The sequence below is a fragment of the Sorex fumeus genome, unplaced genomic scaffold, assembly GCF_029834395.1.
Source record: "Sorex fumeus unplaced genomic scaffold, SorFum_2.1 ptg000198l, whole genome shotgun sequence".
In the NCBI taxonomy this organism is placed as follows: Eukaryota; Metazoa; Chordata; class Mammalia; order Eulipotyphla; family Soricidae; genus Sorex; species Sorex fumeus.
Window position 1 is genome coordinate 1,144,371 of NW_026606255.1, and position 21,950 is coordinate 1,166,320.

At 59.0% G+C, this 21,950-nt stretch overlaps 1 protein-coding gene across 2 annotated transcripts in view; it reads right to left on the reverse strand.

Moving 5' to 3' along the window:
* Window positions 1-21,950, reverse strand: part of GRIK4 (glutamate ionotropic receptor kainate type subunit 4) — a 221,149-nt gene that overhangs the window by 57,851 nt on the left and 141,348 nt on the right. For both annotated transcript variants that reach the window (XM_056108186.1, XM_056108187.1), the window contains 3 exons: window positions 6,087-6,248; window positions 3,182-3,334; window positions 2,792-2,896 (listed from right to left, as the gene is read on the reverse strand). In XM_056108186.1, coding sequence (XP_055964161.1) covers window positions 2,792-2,896; window positions 3,182-3,334; window positions 6,087-6,248 — 420 coding nt within the window. The remainder of the gene's footprint in view (window positions 1-2,791; window positions 2,897-3,181; window positions 3,335-6,086; window positions 6,249-21,950) is intronic.

The window sequence follows — 21,950 nt, forward strand, 5'->3', positions numbered from 1 at the left end:
GATGCGAGCATCTGCCTGTGGACAGCTCCTGACCACTCCTGGTCCTGTGGTCTCGGCTGCAAGAAGGAGGACGACACCTGGGTGATGAAAAGATGAGACCCATCCCGCAGGGGCCCCCCAGGTCCATGCGACCCCCCGGGCATAGCGTACCAGGTCAGGGACGCCCGTTGAGTGCTGCTTCCTCCCTGCCTAGACCTGGCAAAGCTGTTCTCAGCCCTGGGGTGTGGCCAGGCCGGCCCGGAGGGGTTTTCCCTCCTCCTGGGGGCAGAGAGGGAAGCTGAGATGCGTGTCTGCGGCGGGGGCAGGGGGCCTGTCAGCCTCTGTCTCCCCGAGGCTTAATTAGAGCCTGTTAAGCCCTTCCCGATGCTGAGATGAAAGGGGCGTTCATCTTATTAGAGCCCGAACAAGTGGAGGGGCTGCTGCTCTGTTAAAGGAGGGAATTAAGGGCCCTCCAACAAGGGGCTGGTTCTGCACCCTCCCTCCCTCCTTCCCTGTCTTTCTTTCCCCTGCCTTTTTCCATGGGGGTAGGAGATGCTGCTGGTCCCCGGCGACGTGAGGACTCTCCAGGCAGTGGAGAGGACACTTTGGGCGGGGGAAGGGACGCTCGGACCAGGCCTGCCCACACAGGGGGAGGCTACCGGTCTGGATGTCCAGGAATGCTCCACATGACGTGGTCCCAGCACAGGCTTGTGTGTGTGTGTGTGTGTGTGTGTGTGTGTGTGCGCGCTCACCCACGTTGTGGGAAGTGGGAATGGCCTGCCCTGCCCCACCACAACGTGTGCGAGCGCTCACACACACACACACACACACACGCCACTCTCCGGAGGCTCGCCAGAAGCCCTCTCCAAACAGAATCAAAACAGTAATTTTTTTTAAATGGTTAAAAAAAAATAAATAACCCTGAATTCTGAAAGACTGTTCTCCACAATGGTAATAATCCCTTAATCAGCCGCTGCGGGGAATATGGTATTTGGTTCAGACATTTTACCAATTACAACCCACTGGCTCACCGCGTGGAGCTTTCTAAATAATCAAACTCAGCCCCAAACAGTCACTCTCCCAGCCCGGGAAAGAACCAAACCAAAAATCCCGCCCGAAGCTGCCATGCCCACGGGCAGCCCAGTACCGCGGGGAAGGCAAAGCTGTGGGCACATGCCAAGGGTGATGGATGGATGGAAGGATGGACAGAGAGACGGACAGAGCCAGGAACTCCGACGGCTCTGAGCATCTCCCCTCCCCTCCTGCTGGGGGGGGGGGGGGGCGGGGCGCTGCAGCCAGTTTCCTCCCGTGGGAGAGGAAAGCGGAGTCACCTGTAAGGACTATCATCTGGGTAGGACGTGACCTGAGCCCAGAACACACGTGACGTCCGGGAGGTGCCCGCAGTTTCCTCCGCTCCTGGCCATCTGTGCTGACGAGTCCGTGCCCACTCCCGGGCACGGGAAGCAGAGAACCTGAGCACGGGGAGTGACTCTCCTCCCCGCAGAGAAGCCCATCAATTACGGCTCACCAGCGGCTCCTGGGCTGTGATGCGCGGGGGAAGGGCACCTGTCAATACCCGAGATTGGGCTGGGACCTGGGGACGGCGCCAAGGACGCAGCTTGCAGTCTGCACCAGAACCCACAGGCCCACATCAGACAGGAGCCTTCACTGCTTGGTCCTCAGCACTGAGCAAAGCATCCCAAGGGGCGGCCCCCGGGACCCCCAAGTACTGCTGGGGGAGGAGCCTCAAAAAATACTTGGAGGGGCCGGAGCGATAGGACAGTGGGGAGGGCTCTGGCCTTGCACGTGGTTGATCGGAGTTCGATCCTGGCATCCCACAGGGTCCCCGAGCACCGCCAGGAGTCATATCTGAGTGCAGAGCCAGGAGTGACCCCTGAGCACCGCCGCACAGGCCCCCAAACAAACAAACAAACCAACCAACAACACTGGGCTTCTAAGTCAGCAGTGATTTGGCTCCACATCAGCTGTCCCCAGGAACTTTCGATGCAGAGCCCGTCTCCCCGTCGGAGGTCACTGAGCGGGAGGACTGAGTGAGAGGGAGCACCGAACGGGGTACATGCAAGGTGGCCGTGGCCAGTGGGGAGGCTCAGGGAGGACCAACTCCGGGAGAGGACAAAGATGGTGGAGGGGCAGCCCAGGGCCCCCGAGCCCAGGAAGCCACTTCTGCCCCTCACGGCCCAGGTCCAGCCCCTACCGGCAATTCCTGCCTAATGAGGCCTCGTCTCCATGGCCCCATCCCCTCCTTCGCTGAGGCTGGGCCAGACTAAGAATAGCGGCTGATTATCAGTGCGACGGGAGAGGCCGAGTGGCTGTCAGGATCCCCTCCCTCTGCGGCAGCCCGAGGAAAGGAGAATACAAAGGTTAATGGAGGAGAATGAGGGAAGGAGCGGGATGGAAAACAGCCGGGGAGCACAAAGCCAGAGCCGGGCGCGGGCAGGAAAGGAGCGTGTGATTGGCGCGGAGGGAGGGGGCAGGAAAGAGCCCAGGCACGGGGATCCGTCAGGCCCCCCCCCCCCACTCTGCGCCTGACCAAACGTCTCCGGGTGTCAGGGTGAAAATCAGGGAGCAGAAGGACCCACGGGCATTCCCTACAGAGGCGACACATCCTGGCCTTCTCTCTGCCCCCCACAAAGCTCGGTGGCAGCCCCTGAGATGTTCTGAAGAAGCTGCGGTCCCTGCCCCCCATGGGCCAGTCTTGGTGGCCGGAAGTGTATGTGGGGGTGTGGGGAGGCCGTGCCTCTGGGGGGCTGAGCATGGGGGCCGGCCTGAACGCCCAGGCCAGCAGCCTTACCTGCCGGAACCCATTCCTGGTGAACTGTAGGATTTTCAGGGCGTAGTTGGATCTCTGGCCTTTGCTGTTGAATTCGATGTGTCCGGTGAGACCTTCCAATTCTACCTGTCCAAGAGAGCGTGAGTTACAGCACCCCCCAGTGCCCCGGCTGCACCGTCCTGGGACCCCTTCCCACCTCCGCTGGGGGCCGGCCACGCCCTCCAGGTCCCCAGAACCAGTTTACAGGTGGCAGGGCTGGAGGATAGGGGAGGAAGAAGCCTCTGGGCCTGCCGGAGTCCGGGGGAGGCAAGAAGCCAGGACGAGACAGTCAGACCCAGAACGCCAAAGGCACGCTAAAGAGGGCCACTGGCGGGGGCGCTGGGTTTGGGGGGCTGCGGGCGCCGGCCTCACCATGCGCAGGTAGTTCATGAGGCTGGTGCCGTGCTGCCAGATCTGCGCCGAGCCGCACGACAGCGGCTTCACGCCAATCTCCTGGCTGCGGTTCAGTTCCTGTACCGCGGTCACCACGGTGTAGACAGCGTCAAAGAGCAGCGCGGAGGAGAGCTGGGCGTCAGGGAGGGGAGGGAGGAGAGAGCAGAAGCGCCAGGTAAGGGTCTGTCTTCCGGGTCTGGGCACATCCCGCCTGCGGATACATCGCCCCCACCCCAGAGTGCCCCAAGGCCGGCAGTGCTGAGTGCACCATGCCCCCGGGGTGTGGTGCACCTTCAGGCTGCTCCCCAGACCCCAGCTGGCCTCAAATGTGTCCTTTTCATTCCAACCTATTTTACATATGGTGGGGGGTGGGGCTTGGGGGGTCCCATGCCCAGCGATGCTCAGGGCTTACTCCCGGCTCTGCATCCAGGGTCACTCCTAATGGGCTCAGGGGACCATATGGATGCTGGGGATTGAGCCCGGGTCCGGCCCGCTGTCCTCTCTCCCCGCTCTTCTCTCTACAGGCTGTATGCTGGTTCCCGGGAGCCCCTGACCAGTGCTGACACGCAGCCCTGGCACCCCACCCCGCCGGGCATATCCACCCACTGAGCCTCCCTTGGCCCCGGCGGCCACTGTTCCACAGTGGAGGCTCGGCCATCGTAACAGGTGACTGGATCGTGGGTTGGGGTGAGCGAGCTGGGGGTTGTGACCTTTGGCAGCCCTTATAGGGGTGTCGCCTGCAGAGGGGTGATGTGGTTCCTGGCTCCCTGTGTGTCAGCCTGGGAACCCCAAACCTCTCTTCCCTTGGGCCCCTCAGCTGGACCAGCTCCTGGGTGTTCCCAGGGGGTTCCCTGAAGTCTGTTCCCCACCCTGGTCCCATTCCCAGCCCCTAATCACGCCTTTCCTCCCCTCCCGGTCTCCCCCACAGGGACATGAGGACCCCAACACTCCCGGGCTCTTCTCGGCCTGGGGAGCCCACCTGAGCCACTCCCGACCCTCACTGCCTCTCTTGGGAAGCACCTGGCACCCAGTGTGGGGGCTCAGGGCCAGCACCCCTTGCCTTCCCCGGGCCCACTCTCGGCCTCCTCTCTGCTGTCTAGCCTAGTCCTGTCCCTCTAGCTATGAAACCCTGGAGCTACTTCACAGCTGAGACCCGCCCCTCGTTCCAGCACAAGAGGCTGCTCGTTCCCGTGTTCTCATTTGCTTCTTCATCGTTATCTTCCTGTGAGCGGTTTGTGAATTGTTGAGGGGAATGGAAGGCCCGGACAGGCCAAGCGGAGCCCACCTCCTGGACCACAGCGCTGCCTCTCTCCCCCGCCCCTAACCGTGGGGTCAGAACACCTTCAGGACACACACCTGCGCCCCCGGCCCCCGGCGTGTTCCCGAAGCCCATTTGTCTCTGAACCTCTGCAGAGACTGGCCTGGGCAGGGCACTGAAACGGGCACCGTCTCAGCCTCACGGAATGGAGCTTACAATCTGGGTTTTATTCAATGAAATAAACCCTTAATTACAAACATCTGCTTTAGCCTAATTCTAATTACTTAATCTAGCCATCTGTAATTTGAATGATTTGCCGCGATTTTCATTCTTTGCAACGTGGTTCCTGGGAACCGCATACGAAAGTGGGGGGGGGTCCTGTCACCACAGAGCGCAGCTTGGGAGCACAGCACGTGGGCAGCTGTCCAGCCCTGCACCCAGCTGCCTGCCAGGGTTGCCTCCCCCCCGCCCCCGGCCAGCCCTGCCCTCTCCGGGGCCCGTGGGGTGGGGGGAGCCTCCCCAGTCAAACCTGCCTGCCTCTGGGAAGGTGACAAAGAAGAGACACACACTGGGAGACGGGAGGAGAAGTCCATGGGAGAGAACATGGAGTCAAGAGGAGGAGGAAGCACAGGAAGTGGTGGGGAGAGAGAAGGTGAGGGAGGAGAGGAGGTGAGGGAGGATGGAGGTGAGGGAGGAGAGGAGGTGAGGGGGCAGAGGAGGTGAGGGGGGATGGAGATGAGGGAGGAGAGGAGGTGAGGGAGGAGAGGAGGTGAGGGAGGAGAGGAGGTGAGGGAGGAGAGGAGGTGAGGGAGGATGGAGGTGAGGGAGGAGAGGAGGTGAGGGGGAGAGAGGAGGTGAGGGAGGAGAGAGGACGTAAGGGAGGAGAAAAGGGGACAGTAGTGGATAGGCCGTAGCCCTCTGAGTTCACATGGAGGCTCACTGGGCGTATGGTCACTGGGCATGGGCCCCTGGTCAGCACCTTGGTCAGCTGGGCATGAGGGAGGGTTGGAGATATCATGGCCAGGACACGGCCCGGGCAGCCAGGCACCCCCACCCCCACTCTTGGGCCTTGCCTGAGCGCTGATACACACAGCAGACGAACCACAGACCACACGTGATGGACCACGGACCACAGATGATGCACTGACAGACCACAAACCATGTGCTGGTGGAAAAGCCGGGAAGGTGGGCTTCAAGGAAGGAACCCCCCACCGCCCAAGTGGCCCAGGGTTCCAGGCCAAGCCCCTGTCTCCCAAACTAGCCTCATTCTGCCAGGGTTGAGGTTGGCCTCAGAACAAGACCCAGCCCTGCCCGTCCCCCCGTAGCCCAGCCTGGGCTTTCGTCTCCACAACCGGAAACTAAGACAGCGGATGGTGCCAAAGCCCCCTCCAAGCAGCATGACACAGGCCTCCCCGCCCCTAACCACAGCTGCGTCTCCCACCCATGTCTCCTCCCCCAGCCGCGGCCCCAACTCACTGCTCCCCCCCCATGCTTGTCACTGGGGCCCTGGGACCCCCCCCAGGTGTGTGAACCTCTGTGGGGGCAGCATCCGGAAAGGGCAGAAACCCCGGGGTCCATGCTACCCACAGAGCAAAGGGGCCCCGGGGGGCGTGGGGGGACACTTACCGCAGGCCCGGTGAAGGGCACGTGGTCACAGTTCTCTTGCCACGACTGGTTGAGGCTCTGGGCGAACTCCTGGAAGAAGGCGTGCGACTGGTTGAAGATGGAGAAGCCCAGGATGTTGACGCGGTCATCCACGAGGCTGTCCATGCGCTGCAGCGAGAACTCCTGCGGAGACACAGCGTCAGGAGACCGCCCGCAGCGCTCACCATGGCCTTCCGAGGGCATGGCCGGGGGTGCTGGAGAGGCGATACCCGAGTTAAGGCACACGCCTCCCGCACAAAGCTGAAGCCAGGCCGGGTTCCGGGACCCTGATGGTCCCCTGAGCACCACCGCGAGCAGTGCCAACCTGTGCCCGTGATGCCAGGTGGTGCCACCTTGTGCCCGGCCAGGCCGTAAGTGTCAGTGTCTACCTGTGCCAGCCAGTGCCGGCTTGTGAGCCCTGAGTTCAGAACCAGGAATGAGCACTGCTGGGTGAGGCCCCAGAACAAATGAGGGGAGGTCAAGCCTGTGGGTGTGAGGCCTCAGGACAGGGAGCACCCCTAGGAGAAGCCACAGCCGTTGAGGCAGCGGGAGCTCAGCCCCTGGAGCCCCCAGAGCTGGCCTCCACAGAGAGACCAGATAAGAAGGCGGAGTTCCGGGACACTCAGAGGAACACCTGCTCGTAGTCACACACTGCAGTCCACGGCATCACCACATCTGCATACTACCATCCATGGCACCACCAGGTCCACATAGTACCATCCACAGCATCTCCGCGTCCACACAGTACCATCCACGGCATCACCGCCTCCACACAGTACCATCCACGGCATCACCGCGTCCACACAGTACCATCCACGGCATCACCGCGTCCACACAGTACCATCCACGGCATCACCACGTCCACACAGTACCATCCATGGCATCACCGCGTCCACACAGTACCATCCTCACTAAGGAGAGCTGGATGCCTCGGCTCCAGGAGCACGGCCTGGGTGGGGTAGAGCAGGGATTTGCACTGTGCAAACTGACCCCTGAGATCCGGGGACACTGACAACTGCAGGGCCGGGCCGGGTCCAGCCTGGAGGAACAATAACGCCAGTACACCCAGAAGTCGGCTCCACAAACAAGGAAGGCTCAGCCTCCTGGCTGGCAGGTGGAAAAGGCTCATTACAGGGAGTCTGAGTCCTGCCCGGGAAGTCGCGGCAGCTGCCAGCTCCCTGTCTCTGTGAGCCCCACTGGGCCAGAGACGAGCCAGCGCCAGGCAGAGTCGGAATGAATGAGTTAATTACAGTGACTGGGAGACAGCCCATCCCCAAGTCAGCCCCTGTCTCCTGCCTTTAATTCCCACCTTCTTATCCCTCAATTAGATCCTGTTTTCAAAGGTCCTTTCAGATGAAAAGATCCAGGGGCCTCCCTGCTGATTCCCTCTCTCTCTCCCTCTCTCCCAGGCACTGGGGGAGTCTGTGCATCCTGGGAGGAGGAGAAATGCCAGGATTCTCCTCCCCAACATCCCCTGGAGGAGACCTGCTGCCTCACGCAGAGGGCTGTTTTCCAAATGAACATGGGACAGCTAGCCACTCCCCATCACACACGGGGAAGCTCTTTCCAGCCGCTCTCCCACGCGTCCTTTTGGGACACTCACTTTCAGTGGAGGGGGGGGTGATCGGGGGTGGCGGAGGAGGGGATTAAAGAAAGTTCCTGAAAATATGGCTCCAGGTTGGAATGAAGCTAGAAAATCTGGCACACGATCTCCACCTCTGCAAAAGGCGCACGGTGAGAGGAGGCAGGGTTGGTGGCAGTTCCAAGGCGATGCCGCCTGCTGGTCTGTTTCAAATCCAGAACCCACCACACACAGCGACCAGCCAGCAGCCCCCTGCACCCCCGCCTGGGGACCGTTCCTCCAGACGTGTGCCTGGAGACAGGTGCTGGGAGCTAGGTTGGGGGCTGCGTGGGGGGGGGGGGGGTTCGCCTTCCCAGGAGCACCAGGATATTTAGAGCAGAGTCAGCTGGCCAGATGGACCAGGTCGAGACCCCATGATTCTACAGGCTGACACGGCCCGGTCTCCCCGTTTCCGCACCCTCTACTCAACGGTGCCCATCGCAGACTGCCGGGCTCCCCTCCTGTGCCCCCACCGCCCAGTGGCAGCAGCCTCAGGTGCGGGCACCGCACAGGGTGGGCTTTCCTGGGACGCAGTGAGCCGGGAAGGGGGCTCAGGGGGTGCCCACACTCAGTAGAAGTGGGTCCCATCACACTGGGGGGAGCAGAGCCAGCAGTCAGCGGGGAAGGCCGAGGGGCACAGCAGACACGCAGCCCTACTCCCCTGTCCCTCAAATGCATGCGCTGGCAATGGCCCGGGGCGCTGGTCCCCACAGCCCGCGTGTCCCCATCCCCCGCAGAGCAGAGGGCACCCGGAGGGACTGCTAAGTGCTGGTCACAGACTGTTGATCAAGGACGTTTCAGAGCCCGGGGTCCTCAGAGGGCGCCACCTGGTCCAGCGCCTCCCCGCAGCAGGGGGTCAGGAAACAGCAGAATTCATGTCCACCCTGACTGCTCGTCTTTGGAAAAAGAGAGTCCTCATAGCTCGAAAATGTGCATGGACATGTATGTACGTGCGCTCACATGTGTATGAATGTGTGTCTAAGAGTGTGTGAGCACACGAGCATGTATGCAGAATGTGTGCCTAAGTATGTGTGTCTGAGTATCCTTGTGCACACATGTATCTTCATGTACACGTATGCATGTACGTGTGCATGTGTATGACCATGTCTAAGTGTGTGAGCAAGTGCATGAGTATCTGCATGTATGTTAGTGCATACGCGTGTATGTGTGTGAGCAAGTGCATGATGCACGTGTCTGAGTGCACACACGAATGTGTGTGCATACATGTGTCATGCATGTTCACACACATGCTTGCACATGTGTATGAGTATCCATGTGAACACATGTGTGCTTGTGAGTATCCATATGAACACGTGAATGTGCGCATACATGTGTGTGACTGTCTCTGAGCACATGCGTGTACACGTGTATGAGCATCCCCGTTTTCACGCGTGTGTGACTTCCTGCAGGGAATGTGGTCCTGGGTTCAGGTGACTAGACTGCATCACATCACACTACGCCCTCAGACTGAACCCTGTTGGCTGGTGAGAATCACGGGGAGGGGGCGGCAGGCTCCCCGGCCCTGCATGTGAGTCCTCCCCCCCCCTCAGGAACACATTTCATCCTGCAGCAGAGAAATGGCCCAGCTCCACAGCGGAATCTCCAAAGCACGCAGGCCCCATCTCCACTCTGCGGCCTTCTCGGCACGGGCAGGCAGATCCCCCTTTCTGCCCGAAGGCACAGCAGCCCACAGCCACCCCAACACCCCCCCACACACACACACAAATGGCCGGGCTCCACAACTGAACTTCATCCAAGTGCCGAGCCACCGAACTGTCCAGATCTATGGCTGCCGACCATGAAGCCATGGCCGCCTGAGCTCCAGAGCACTGTCAGTGCAGTAGGGTCTCGGCGAATCTGATGGGAAAGTTGCAGAGAAGCTCAATGGGCCTCAACAATAGCGTGGAGGCGCCAGGCAGCCGGGTAAATCCCCAGACAATGATTCCAGGAACACCATTGTGAGGTGGAACAGTGACCCCCAATTGGCTCTGATCGATCTAAGTTCGGATCATTCCATTTGCCTTTGTGTTGAAACAAACAATCTGAAGTGAATTTATGCCTGTGAAGGGGGCAGGCGGGGACGGAGGGTGGGACCTGGGGACACGGTGGAAGGAAGGTCACACAGGGGGTGGGAAGATGAAAGGGCTAAAACCCAAGTCAATCGTTTCTCAAGTGGACACTATTTCCTTTTATGAAACAGCCAGGAAAAAGTCTGACTAGACTGAACAGCTCAGTGCTCGCACCCGGGGTGTAACAATGCAACTCTTCTGGGTCTCTGGGCGCCGCTGGCTGGGCCATAGCTAGCCACGCTGGGGGACAGGGAAGGCAGTGCCAGGGATGAACTGAGGTCCAGCCGGAGACTGAATCCTGTGCTTGTTCCCCTGTCTTATCACCTTCTTTTTAAACACACATCATTTCATCTCCGGCACCACGTGGTTGCCCACGTATTTGGCAGCTGAGACCCTGGAGGCCCCCAAGCACCACTCAGATGGGGATGGCGGTGCCTGGGCATGGAGGGTCCTAGCGCTGAGCTGCCCGCCAAGGCGGTGAAGTATAACTGGGCATGGCTCTGGGCCCTGGGGTGCTGCAGTGAGGCCCAAAAGTCACAAAGCTGCACAATGGCAATGTTGGATGATCACTATACACTTAACATTCATTTGTTCAGAAATAGCAATGAAAAAGTCAAACCCAAGACCTCAGGAACCTAACGGGAAGTCTCGCCCTTGGCTATTCCCATATTTCATATAAACTGGACCCCAGAATAGGCACAATCCTGTCAACTAGCCCACAGCAGCAAGAGCAAAATGCTTCCCTTCTCTTATTATCCTGGAAAGCCACTACTTCCTACGAACGGCCATCACATCCCTGACCCTAACCTGAGCCTCAGTCAAACCCTAACCCTAACGCGTAGTAGGCCTAATATCTAGTGAAGCCCCAAAGTAGCACATTTACAAAGTTTAATGGTCTCTATACACTCGTAGTTCATTTTTTTTTCTGAAATAACAGTGCAAGAGTTAACATCCAACACCCCTGGCAACCTAAAGGCAAGTGCTGCCCAAGGCTAGTCTCATAGTTCTGATCATCTGGACCCCAGAGGAGACACAATCCGGCCAATTAGCCACAACAGAACAACCGCAAATTGCTTCACTTCCCTTTTTTATCTTGGAAAACCACATGACCTTCCAGCGGGAAACAGCTGTATGATGAGCAACTTGGTAAGTCATGGCGTTCTATTAAAATCTGAGATGCATTTCAGAGCGCGTAACTGGAAGAGAGGCAGGTACAAAATGAACACTGGTCACGTATGTGATCCGCCCAACAGAAGCTCCTTAATGACAGTGGGGTCTTGGCAGGGCCCGGGAGGGTACTGTGCAGCCCTGAGCTGGACACCACGGGGAGGGTCCAGCCCGGAATATGAACCCCAGGATACAGCGGGTGGAACAGAACCGGCCAGGCATCACTCCAAAAGACCTGGTCGCACGCACCTGGCTCTGGGTGGCTGTCGCAGCCCCGGGCAATCCTCTGGAAGCTCGGGTTACCGCCCTCACCACTGTCTCCCAGGCGCCCTAAGAAACACCATGCAACCGGATGCTGGTGCTGTGGTTTAAGCAAATGACACGACAAGAGTGGACGCAGGGGCGCGTGGCCCCGGGCTGAGAGCCGTTAACTTTCTAAAGCGCCGTCTCGGGGGCCCGGACTCTCCTCGCTGAAATGCCTTTCCATCTCTGCTCCTCAACTTTGAATCTCTTTATTTTTATCTCTTTTAATTAGGTATAAACAGGAGGGGAAGCAACACTTCATGGCGTTTGCCGGGGATAACAGGGAGGAAAGCACCGTAGCCTGGAGTTATTGGCGTGATTAGCTGAAGGAAGGCCTTTCGCGGGCACTTTCGGGAGCCATTACCAGGCAATGAGAAAGACGGTGTATGGGGGGAAGGGGTGGGGTACGGGGACCTTGCCCCAGTTACCAGACTCTGCTATGGCAGTGGGCTCTCTGCTCCCTGGGAACTCCACCCCACTCCCATCCTACCAGCCCCTTCTCATCAGGACCACAGGAAACCTGCCCAAAGATTAAGCACCCCCCTGGAGTCGCCCCTAATTCCACCACCGGAAAGCAGCTGGCCTTGTTCGGCAAGCCCTTCCCTCTGTGCTTGGGGAGAGATAAGGCAGGGGTCGGGAAAAGACCTCAGGGACGAAGTGCTGAAGCCTGCAGAGAGATTGTCCAGCCCTGAAGCAGCCCGCAGGCACGAAGACCACATCCTCTGACGTTGCAAGGCTGCAGCTCTTTGGAATGGAGGAAGGAGGCATAGGCATCGCTGAGGCAGAAATTCAAGGCCCCACCCAGAGACAGGTGGACCCCACAGAGCATAAGAAGCGCCAGGAAACTCTCGGAGGTGATGAAGAGAACATCAGCAGTCCGAGGCTTCCTGTGACCGTGTCCGGGTTAACCTCTACGCGGAGAAAATGCCGGGAAAATGCAACTCAGAGAAACTGTATAGAAGTTTCTCCCCAGAAGGATCCTCCCAGGATGGGAGATGCGTGCTGAAAGTAGACTATAGACCGAACATGATTGCCACTCAGTGCCTCTTTTGCAAACCACAGCACCCAAAAGGGGAGAGAAAGAACAAGGAGGAATGCCCTGCCACAGAGGCAGGGTAGGATGGGGGGGGACGGGGGGTGGGGGGGATACTGGGATCAGTGGTGGTGGAGAAAGGGCACTGGTGGAGGGATGGGTACTCGATCATTGTATAACTGAAACCCAAGCACAAAAATCCGTAAATCTACAACTGTACCTCATGGTTTTCACTAATAAAAATCTAAAAAATAAATAAATAAAAACAGAAGCTTCTCCCCAGAGCCGCTTGGGCCTTGCTGTCAAGCCTGGGTGGTCCTTGGAATAGAGACAAGCACGCAAGGTGCAGCCCACCCTCATCTCGCACTCCCACAAGGCTTGTGGAGGCAGGAGATAGCTCAGTCTTGCACACGGCCGGCCCGGGGTCAATCCCTGGCAGCCCACAGGGTTCCCCGAGCACCTCTGGGAGTGATCCCAGAGTTGAGCCACGAGTCGGCCCTGAGCACTGCCGGGGGTGGCCCAGAGCAAAATGGACAAACGAAGAAAGGAACACTGCACGTTCAGGAGCACAAAGGCCAGCGCCAGCCCGGGCCCTCCCCGTCTCGGCGGAACGGCTGCTGACTGCCACCAAGGCCTGCGCTCTCCACCAGCTGTGCCGCTGCTCCTGTGTCAGTCTCGAGGCAGCAGCCACCCACTCGGATCTGCCTGCCAGTTCCAGTCAAGGTCCTGGCCCTGCCCCCAGCCTTTCCCCTGCCAGTCCGGCACTGAGAGGACAGCCGGGCCCGGCCCAGAGCAGACCTAATGCCGTCCAGTGCTGCTCGGCTGCCCGACACCCTCTCTGTGCAGGCTCCATCCACACTCACCCCCTCAATCCGTGGCCCCCTGCAAAAGCCCTGGGGTGAGGAGGGGGCCCTGGGGACTGTATCACGGAGGGCGGGAGTCCTGTGCCTATGACTGTACATTTGGGCTTCGCCAGCTGCTCGGGTGATGGATGGAAGCCGTTGGCAACTGTGGAGCTAAAATTTTCCCTGCTGCTGGCCGGTGAGAAATGATGTATGCACTCCCCGGCCAGCAGGAGGCGCTAAGGCACCCCTGGCCTCAGTTTCTCCCCCTGGAGATACTGACACTCAGGGGCTTAAGCTCCGCCTCTCTCCATCCTGACTCCCTGGGTTCCAGGGCCTGGAGAGATCCAGCACTGGCCCCCGCCGGCCACTGGGGGTCCAGGTTGCTGCTGGATGGGCAGTGCCCAGCTCTGTCTGTCCTCTCTGCATGGCAGGATAAGGCCGGCTCCTGCCACCAGGCATCACGCAGTCTCGGATGCCAGCCCACAGGAGGCAGGAGGCTGGCAGGCCAGAGCCAGGATCCCAGGCCCTCTGACGGCTCACCCCATGCAGACATCTCGGGTCTGGACTTTCCTTCCTTCAAGCTTCAAAAACCCCAGTGTCGGGGCTGGAGAGATAGCACAGCGGGTAGGGCGTTTGCCTTGCACGCAGCCAACCCAAGTTCGATTCCCAGCATCCCATATGGTCCCCTGAGCACCGCTAGGAGTAACTCCTGAGTGCAGAGCCAGGAGAAACCCCTGTGCATCGCCAGGTGTGACCCAAAAAGAAAAAACAAAAACAAAAACAAAAAACCCCAGTGTCCTTCCTCGAGGACAAATGTCGTGCACTATAAGTGCAACTACAAACCAACTGTGTCCTGCCCCCAGGAGCTACGCAGTGGCCAGGGTGAGGTCCTTGGGACAAGGCGCCAGGGCCACGGGTCAAAGTGGCCACTTCTAGCGGGGTTTCTGCGGCCGGTGCTGTGAGCTGCTGGCACGTCGGGACCGGAAACAAGAACCGAGTGAGATGCAGATGCAAAGAGGAGCCGTTCAGAGGTGGCAGCAGGGGACAAAGGCAGGGAACCCAGGTGCATGTGGGCACGAGGCCAGGGCCATCCCGGCTGCCTTCACTCTAGCCAGAGGGAAGTGGGTGCCAGGAATCAAGAGGGGGGCCGTGGGAAGGCCACAGGGAGAGCCCCACCCACACGGGCCGGGCATGTCGCCTGGCAGCGTGAGACGGGCAGGGAGGCCCAGATGGTGACTAATTGAGCTGTTGATGCCGCTGACACTGAGTGTTGCCGGATGCGGGCGCAGAGAAGCCGGATCGCCGGCTGACAAGAGCACTTGCTCCCCCCAATGATGCTTGTAATACAATAGCACTTACCACGGAATAATAGTAATGATGCCATTTGCCGTAATGTCTTTTACCCTCCGTCTGCCTCTGCTTTGCAAAAATTCATTCGATCCCTGCCACTCCTCCTAGCGGGCCACATTCCTCAGGTCGGGAGGCTCTGTGGGCAATGCCATAGCCTTACAGAGCCTCAGTTTCCCCCTTGGCTCCACTGTGCACCTGTTGACGGAGCATCCTCAAGAGAGAGAGAGAGAGCAAGCCCAGGGCTTCTAGTGACACTCCTGGGCAATGATTTTCTGCCCCAAGTCCCAGGGTCTCCCTCCTGTTCCCTGGCTAGGTCTTCCCGCCCCTCAGTAACGGAACACACTCACCCGCACAGCTGGTTCAGAGGACAGGGGAGGCCCCGACACCCCAGACTATGGCTTATGAGGACTCCTGGGGCTCGGGGGGCTGAAAGAAACCCTGGGCTCTGAGAGCAGGTGCATTTCCCACTGGGCAAAGTCCTGGGCCCTTCACAGCTTCCTACAGAGAAGGAGGAGGAGGAAGAGGAGGAGGAAGAGGAGGAAGTGGAGGAGTAGGAGGAAGAGGAAGAGGAAGAAGAGGAGGAAGGTGGGAAGAGGAAGGGGATGGAGAGGAAGAAGAGGTAGAGAAGATGAGGAAGGAGGAGGAAGAGGGAGGGGGAGGAGAGGAGAGAGGTCACAGGCACAAGTGGGCATGGTGGGTGCCCTGGGACTCCCTCAGAGCAGGTGTGTGCCCTGTGGGACACACAGTGCCACCACAAGGTGAGATGGGCCCAGGAAGGCGGGTGGGCTCCCCTGGACGTGGGCCTCAACAGCTCGGGGCCCCAGGCTCCCACCTGGAGGACCAGCCACCGCACCAGCCCTGCTCTCAGGCCCAGTAGACTTCTGAAGGGGTCTGGCCCTCAGGCTGGGAGTGGCTAACTCCAGCCTTATTCCTCCAGTGAAGGGGAAACGGCCATTAGCAGACGCCTGTGAGTGGCTGGGGCAGTGACCCGCCCTCTCTCTGGTCGATGGGGCTTCTGAGTCTTGACTGCATGGACACCCAGGGCAAGGGAGGAGCTTGCTGACCTGGGGCCTGTTTCCCAGAAAACTGAGGTGAAGCCAGCCCTGGGGGGACTCGCTGCTCAGCTGGACTCAGCAAGAGGGCAGAGATGGGGTAGAGAGAGTAAAGGGTGTAACTGCATGTGTGAGAAGATACGAGAGTGTGAGAGAGTGTGACACTGCATGTGAGAGAGACTGCATATGTGAGGGGGTGACTACATGTGTGAAAGAGGATATGAAAGTGTGAGAGGGTGTGACTGTTAGTGTGTGAGAGGGTGTGACTGTGTGTGAGAGTACGAGAGTGTGAGAAGGTGTGGCTGTGTGTTTGTGTGAGAGACTGTGTGAAAGGGTGTGACAGTGTGTCTGAGAGAGGATACAAGAGTGAGAGGACGTGACTGTGTGTGTAAGACTGTGTAAGAGTTGTAACTGTGTGAGAGAGAGTGTGACTGTGTGTGAGAGAGTATGAGTGTGAGAGGGTGTAGCTGTGTGTTTGTGTGAGAGAGACTGTGTGAGAGGGTGTGACTGTGAGAGGATACAAGTGTGAGAGGATGTGACTGCATGTGTGAGACTGTGTGTATATAAGAGGGTGTGACTGTGTGTGAGAGAGACTGTGTGTTTTCAGAGGATGTGACTGTGTGTGTGAGAGAGAGGATGACCTGTGGGACCTGAGCTGGCTGTCAGGCTGTTTGTCAAACATTAGTCACATTGTCTGATAATTGGTTCCTCCCATGCAAAGCTGAGTCTCGACATCCCCCCACCCCCCACAAATGCTTTGCGGTTCTGACTGAGCTTATGTGTGTGTGACAGGATATGAGAGAATGAGAGGGTATGACTGTGTGTGTGAGGGTGGGATTATGTGTGTGGGAGTCTGTGAGGTGTGAAAGCGTGAAAAGGTGAGATTGATTGCCTGTGAGAGAGTATGTGAGAGAGTGTAAGAGTGAGAGGATGTGATGACCCATGTGAGAGAGTGTGGGTGAGCATGACAATATGTGACAGGGCGGGACTGCATGTATGAGCGTGTGACAGGGTACGATTCTGTGTGACGGAGTATATGAAGGTGTGAGAGTGAGATTCTGTGTGTGAGAGTGTGGAGTGTGGCAGGGAGTAGGTATATGTGAGTGTGCAACTGTGACAGCGACTGTGTATGAGTGTGAGTGTGTGAGGAGGTGTGTGTATAAGGAAGTGTTAGAGCAAGTGTGTATGCGAGAGAATGAGATTGTGACTGTGTGAGAAAAAGTGTGTGGGTTGTGGCAGTGTATGTAAGCGACTGGAAATGTAATTATGAGAGGAGAGCGTGTATGAGTATATGATTGCGTGAGAGAGTGTGTTCATGTGACTATGTATGATTATGTGAGGAGTGTGTGTATTACTATTATTGTGTATGAGGAGTTTGTGAGTGACTGTGTGGCTGTGTGTGAGAGGGAGTGTGTGCATGACTGTGAGTGAGTGTGTGACTATGTGTGACTATGTGAGAGGGACTCTGTATGAGGGAATAAGTATATGAAAGCCAGTGTTACAAGTGTGAGAGGGAGAGTGACTGTGAGCCTGTGACTGTGTGTGTATGTGTGTGTGTCTGTGTGTCAGGGCAGCAGATACGAGGAACAAAGTTTCAATTTTGATTAAATGGATGATACACAAATATCTCAATTTTGCTTCGGGGAGCCCCGTGGGACCTGAGCTGGCTGTCAGGCTGTTTGTCAAACATCAGCCGCGTTGTCTGATAATTGGTTCCTCCAACGCAAAGCTGAGTCTTGACATCCCCCCACAAACGCTTTGCGGTTCCCTGAGCTTCCAGGCGCTAACCCCTGCCGGCAGCCCCCTCGGGGTGAGGACCAGGAAGCTTTAAGCCCCCCTTCGCCCTGGATAATCAGCTCTCACTGTCAGCCTCATTGGGTCACTTCCTTGTTCAATGACCCCCCTCATTCCCAGGGCGCCTGTCACTGTCTTTCAGGAAATTGACCGCCACCCCCTTAGGACGCAGCGATGGCAGGTGAGCGGAGTCTGACTCCTGCGGAGGTCGATGAGCCCTTGTAGGGACCTGGCTGGGGATGCAAACGTGACCATTCTTCAGGGGACTCTTCCATGCAGTGTGGGGTGACCATGGCTGTCCCCTGCCTCCTGGGGTCACATGTCTGGGGTCCCTCCCAGCAGGCTGGGCGGCTGGATTCAAACGTTACCCCCCACCCCCTGCCCGCCCCAGCCCAGAGCTCAGTGCCGTGTTGCCTCGGAGCTCAGGGCAGAGTTGGGGGTTTGGGAAGAACTTGGTTGGTCCTGAGGAACATCAGGCAGGCAGGAGACGCCTCCAGGCATGTGGCAGAGGGGGGCTGACAGCAGCGTCTCAGAGGGCAGGACCCCCTGGGGGCGGCTCACACATGGGAGTGAAGGGCACAGCGGGGCCTGGACCTTGGGCTAGTGGTGGCCTGCGGTGGCCAACCCAATGGTGCCAGAGCCCAGTGGCCTCGCAGCGGGTGGGGGCGATGGCTCGGGCCCCTCTGCTGCTTTCTGACTCCCCTCTCTCCCTTGCTGCAGCCTGGCACTCTCCTGTGACCCCCATTAGTCCCCCTTCTCCTTCGTGTGGGGGGGGCTATGGTGGGGAATCCTGGCAATATATCCGGCCAACAGGGCCAGGCGGGTCGGTGTAGGGCTCAGGCTCATGTGGTACAGGACGTCAAACCCAGGATCTGGTCCAAGTGAGGCCTGCGCTCTGCCCTCGGGGCTCCTCTCATTCTGTCTGATCTCCTGGTGACAGTTCACATGGAGCTTCCGGTACACTCCCCATCTGGCACCCCTCCTCTGAGCCCCACACCCCCAGGGACAGACCACCCGAAGGCACGCGGAGCGGCCCGCAGCACCACCGAGTAGGCAAACCAGCCTGTCTGAGGGACTAATCAGCTCGGCTGAGTCCACACGCAGAGAGGAATTCTCCAGGGCACCCCCCGGCTGCCTGGCCCCTCTGAACACACCGCCTCTGCCAACAACCCATCTGGCGCGGGCAGCGGATGGCGCTGGAGAACACCGTTCTGGAGGCCCAGCTCCTCAGGGGTGCCGGAACTGCCGCCTGCCAGGGTTTGCACTTGGTGGGGGGAGGGGGCTGGCGCCCTGCAAACCCAGACCCACGGGGGCGGGGGGGACCTTCCCTCCGTTCCTCTCCCAGCCGCACTAAACACACATTTATTCACCCAAGTGCACTGCATTATGCAGAGTTGGTCCTCCTAAGACTCAATAAAGGTGATCTATGTGGAGAGCCTTAATAATTTCACAGTAAACTACACTTTAGAATCAATTGCGCTGGCACTGGAAAAAGTTGTCTGACTGATGGATCACAGCTGCTGGCGATTGGCGTGAGGGTGTGCAGAATGTGCGCGCGCGGTGTGTGTCTGTGCATGGGCATGTGTGCGTGGGCACACTACGGCACTACGAGCACCCTGGGAACTGTAGTTCCAAGGAGATCGGAGGTCAATTCTGAACTGTTTCCAACAGGGCTGGGGCTTGGGGGAGCCTGGAGGCAAACAGGAAGTTAAGCCGGAGGAGGAGATGCTGGGGGCGGGGGTAGGAAAGCAGGGAGGGAAAGGATGCTTCTTGTCAGATGGGTATCTGACAAGGGGGAAACTGAGGCTCCAACGAGCTAGGGGGCAGGGCACGCATCCATCGGCTGCACGGAGGGGCCCGGATTCAAACTCAAGCCCACTCGGATCTGAGGTCTACACCACAGCAGCTACTGACCCTTGGTCTCAGCCCAGCCTTTCCCGTCACCCGCCTCACGCCAAGCCCTGGGGACAGCGGGCGGCCCGCGACAGCCTTTCACTGCGATGCTGAAAACCTGAAGGGCAGCTTGTTCCGAAGACCCCAGGACACCTCAGGGGCTGGCCGGAGAAGGCTGCTGTGTTCGTAGCCTGACCCGGGCACGTGGCAGCCCGCAAAGGATGCTCAGGCCACTCAGCACAACCAGCTGGACAGTCTCACTCTGATTCATCCCAGCACAGGGCCGCTCCTGTGGCCGACTGTGGGTCCCCACCCACCAGCTCTGTCCCCTCAGGGGGTCTCCCTCACCAGCCTTGTCCCTTCAGGGGGTCTCCCTCACAAGACCTGTCCCCTCAGGGAGTCCCCACCCAATGCCCTATCCCCTCAGGGGGTTCCCCCACACCCAGCCCTGTCCCCCCAGGGGGTCACCACCCACAGCCCCCTGCAGCCCTATCTCAGATTATGAGCTAAGCCACTGTCACTGTCCTTCCGTTGTTCAACAACTTGCTCGAGCGGGCCCAGTAACGTCTCCATTTTGAGACTTGTTGTTACTGTGTTTGTCATATCGAATACATCACGTAGCTTGCCAGGCGTTGCCACGCGGACGAGATACTCTCAGTAGCTTGCCGGGCTCTTCGAGAGGGAGAGGAATCGAACCCAGCTCGGCCAGGTTGGCTATGTGCAAGGCAAACGCCCTACCGCTGTGCTAACGCTCCAGCCCTGAGCTAAGCCACCAGGCCCTTTTTTCTCCATCTGCTCACCCTGACTGAGGACGAGTCTGTGCCCAGGTACCCACAGGACCGGTGGGGCAGCCCCCGACCATCCTGCCCTTTGGGATTTGGGGCAAATTCCTGCCGCATGCAGGCAAGTGTGCCGCTCGCCTGGCGCCCCCCGCCCCCCCCCAGCCCCAGAAGTGTCCTGGCTGCCTCCTCTCACTCACTCAGAAGCCTGGGAGGGTTTGGTGCTGTCTTCCTCAAGTTCAAAGCCCGAGGCAGGCTCCAGATCTCAGTAAATTCGAGAGCGTGCGGGGCATGGCACCCAGGAAAGGGGGCCTCAGGGACAGACGTCCTGGAGGAAATGACCTTTCGGGAAAAGCGGGAAGATGAGCAGGGCTGTGGGCACAGGCAGCAGAGGGGGAGAGGGGGCCGGGCCTCCCCATCGGCTTCAGTGTAGGCATCGTCCTGACTAGTCCTCAGGAGAACCACGTGGGATCTATCTGCTGGCCCAGAACGGGAGCCCGGAGAGACCCTCAGGGGTATGGGACCCTCCGTGTGGGGGTTGCCCCTGCCTGTGGCTGCAGTCTGGGGCCTTGAAGGACTGTTCCCTGAGCAGAAAGTGCTTCCGTGGGCCGTGGGAGTGCGCCAGGCTGGCGGCTCCCATCCCTCCTGCCCAGGAAACACCTCCAGCTCCATGTGCCATGAGCAGAAATGGCCCACACGGGCGGGTCTGGACGCTCAGAGACACCCAGGGAGCCGCCCACTCAGGTGCGGGCCTGAAGCCTGCGGGAAGGTCTCTCTTGGGCCGTCAGGGAAGGACTCTTGCGTCTCCTCGGAGTACTGGAGGATCTGTGGGAGCCCCCGAGTGGCAGCCGTGCCCTGATGGGATGCCTCTCACAGCCATGCTCCCTCACGCCTGCTGTCTGCCTCCTGGGTGCCGCCCACTTAAAATACCAGCACGGTGGGTGGGGGGAGAGGATGGGGGACATGGGAAAGAGCTCCACTGACCACGGCCACAAAAGGGGGTCCTGGCACCCAAAGAGCCACCAGCAAAGCCTGCCGTGACCCAGTCACCCACAGGCCGCCTGCTACTGGGGCCGGTGACCTTTGACCCCTCCCCTCACCACGCCACCTTCTTCCCTGACGCCTTGGCGGTCCGGGTCACTGGCCCAGGGCCCGCGTGCACCCCCTGACAATACACTAGGGTGGTTTTATCTCTTCTGTTCGACAGTGACTGCAAATCTCCCTGGCTTCATTAGCAGCTGGATAATCCCTCCAGATTTATTACCTCAAATCGGCTTCCTCCTTCACCTTCTCTCTCCAGTTACTGCCCCACAGGCCTATGATATTCTCTCTCTCTCTCTCTCTCTCTCTCTCTCTCTCTCCTCTCTTTCTCTCTCCCTCCCTCCCTCGCTCGCTTGCTTGTACCAGCAGCCGCCACTGGCTGGGTTTAACTGCACATCCCGAACCATCAATACCCTCAAAGGGGCTTGCAGGGGCTCAGGAACTGCCTTCCCAGCCTCCCTTGGCTGCCCAGTGCTGAGTCCCAGGAATGGAACTGCAGGGAGAAATCACCTGCCACTTCCCACCTGCTCAAGACCAGTCCCCCGCCCCAGGCCCTCCTGTGTCTGAGCCCCCAACACACCCACCGTCTCAGAAGATGCATTCAGAGCTAGAGGCAGCCTGGGCACGCAATGACCGTCAGCAACCAGGAAGACCCCACGCTCCCCAGACACCCAACTGAAATGAGCACACTTCTGTGTCCTGTGCAGGCACGAGCTCTGGGAGTTCGTCAGAGGAGAGCTTTGGGTGCGAGGTACGAAGTGTTCTCTTTGGAGGAGGGGGCAGAGAGTTGGCGTAAAGGGGTCTTGACATTTGGCTCAGTTCAGGAAGATAAAAATGTTTGTGATGCAGTTGGTAGCAGCCATGGCCGGCCCCCACTGTGTCTCTCAACAGTCCCTCCA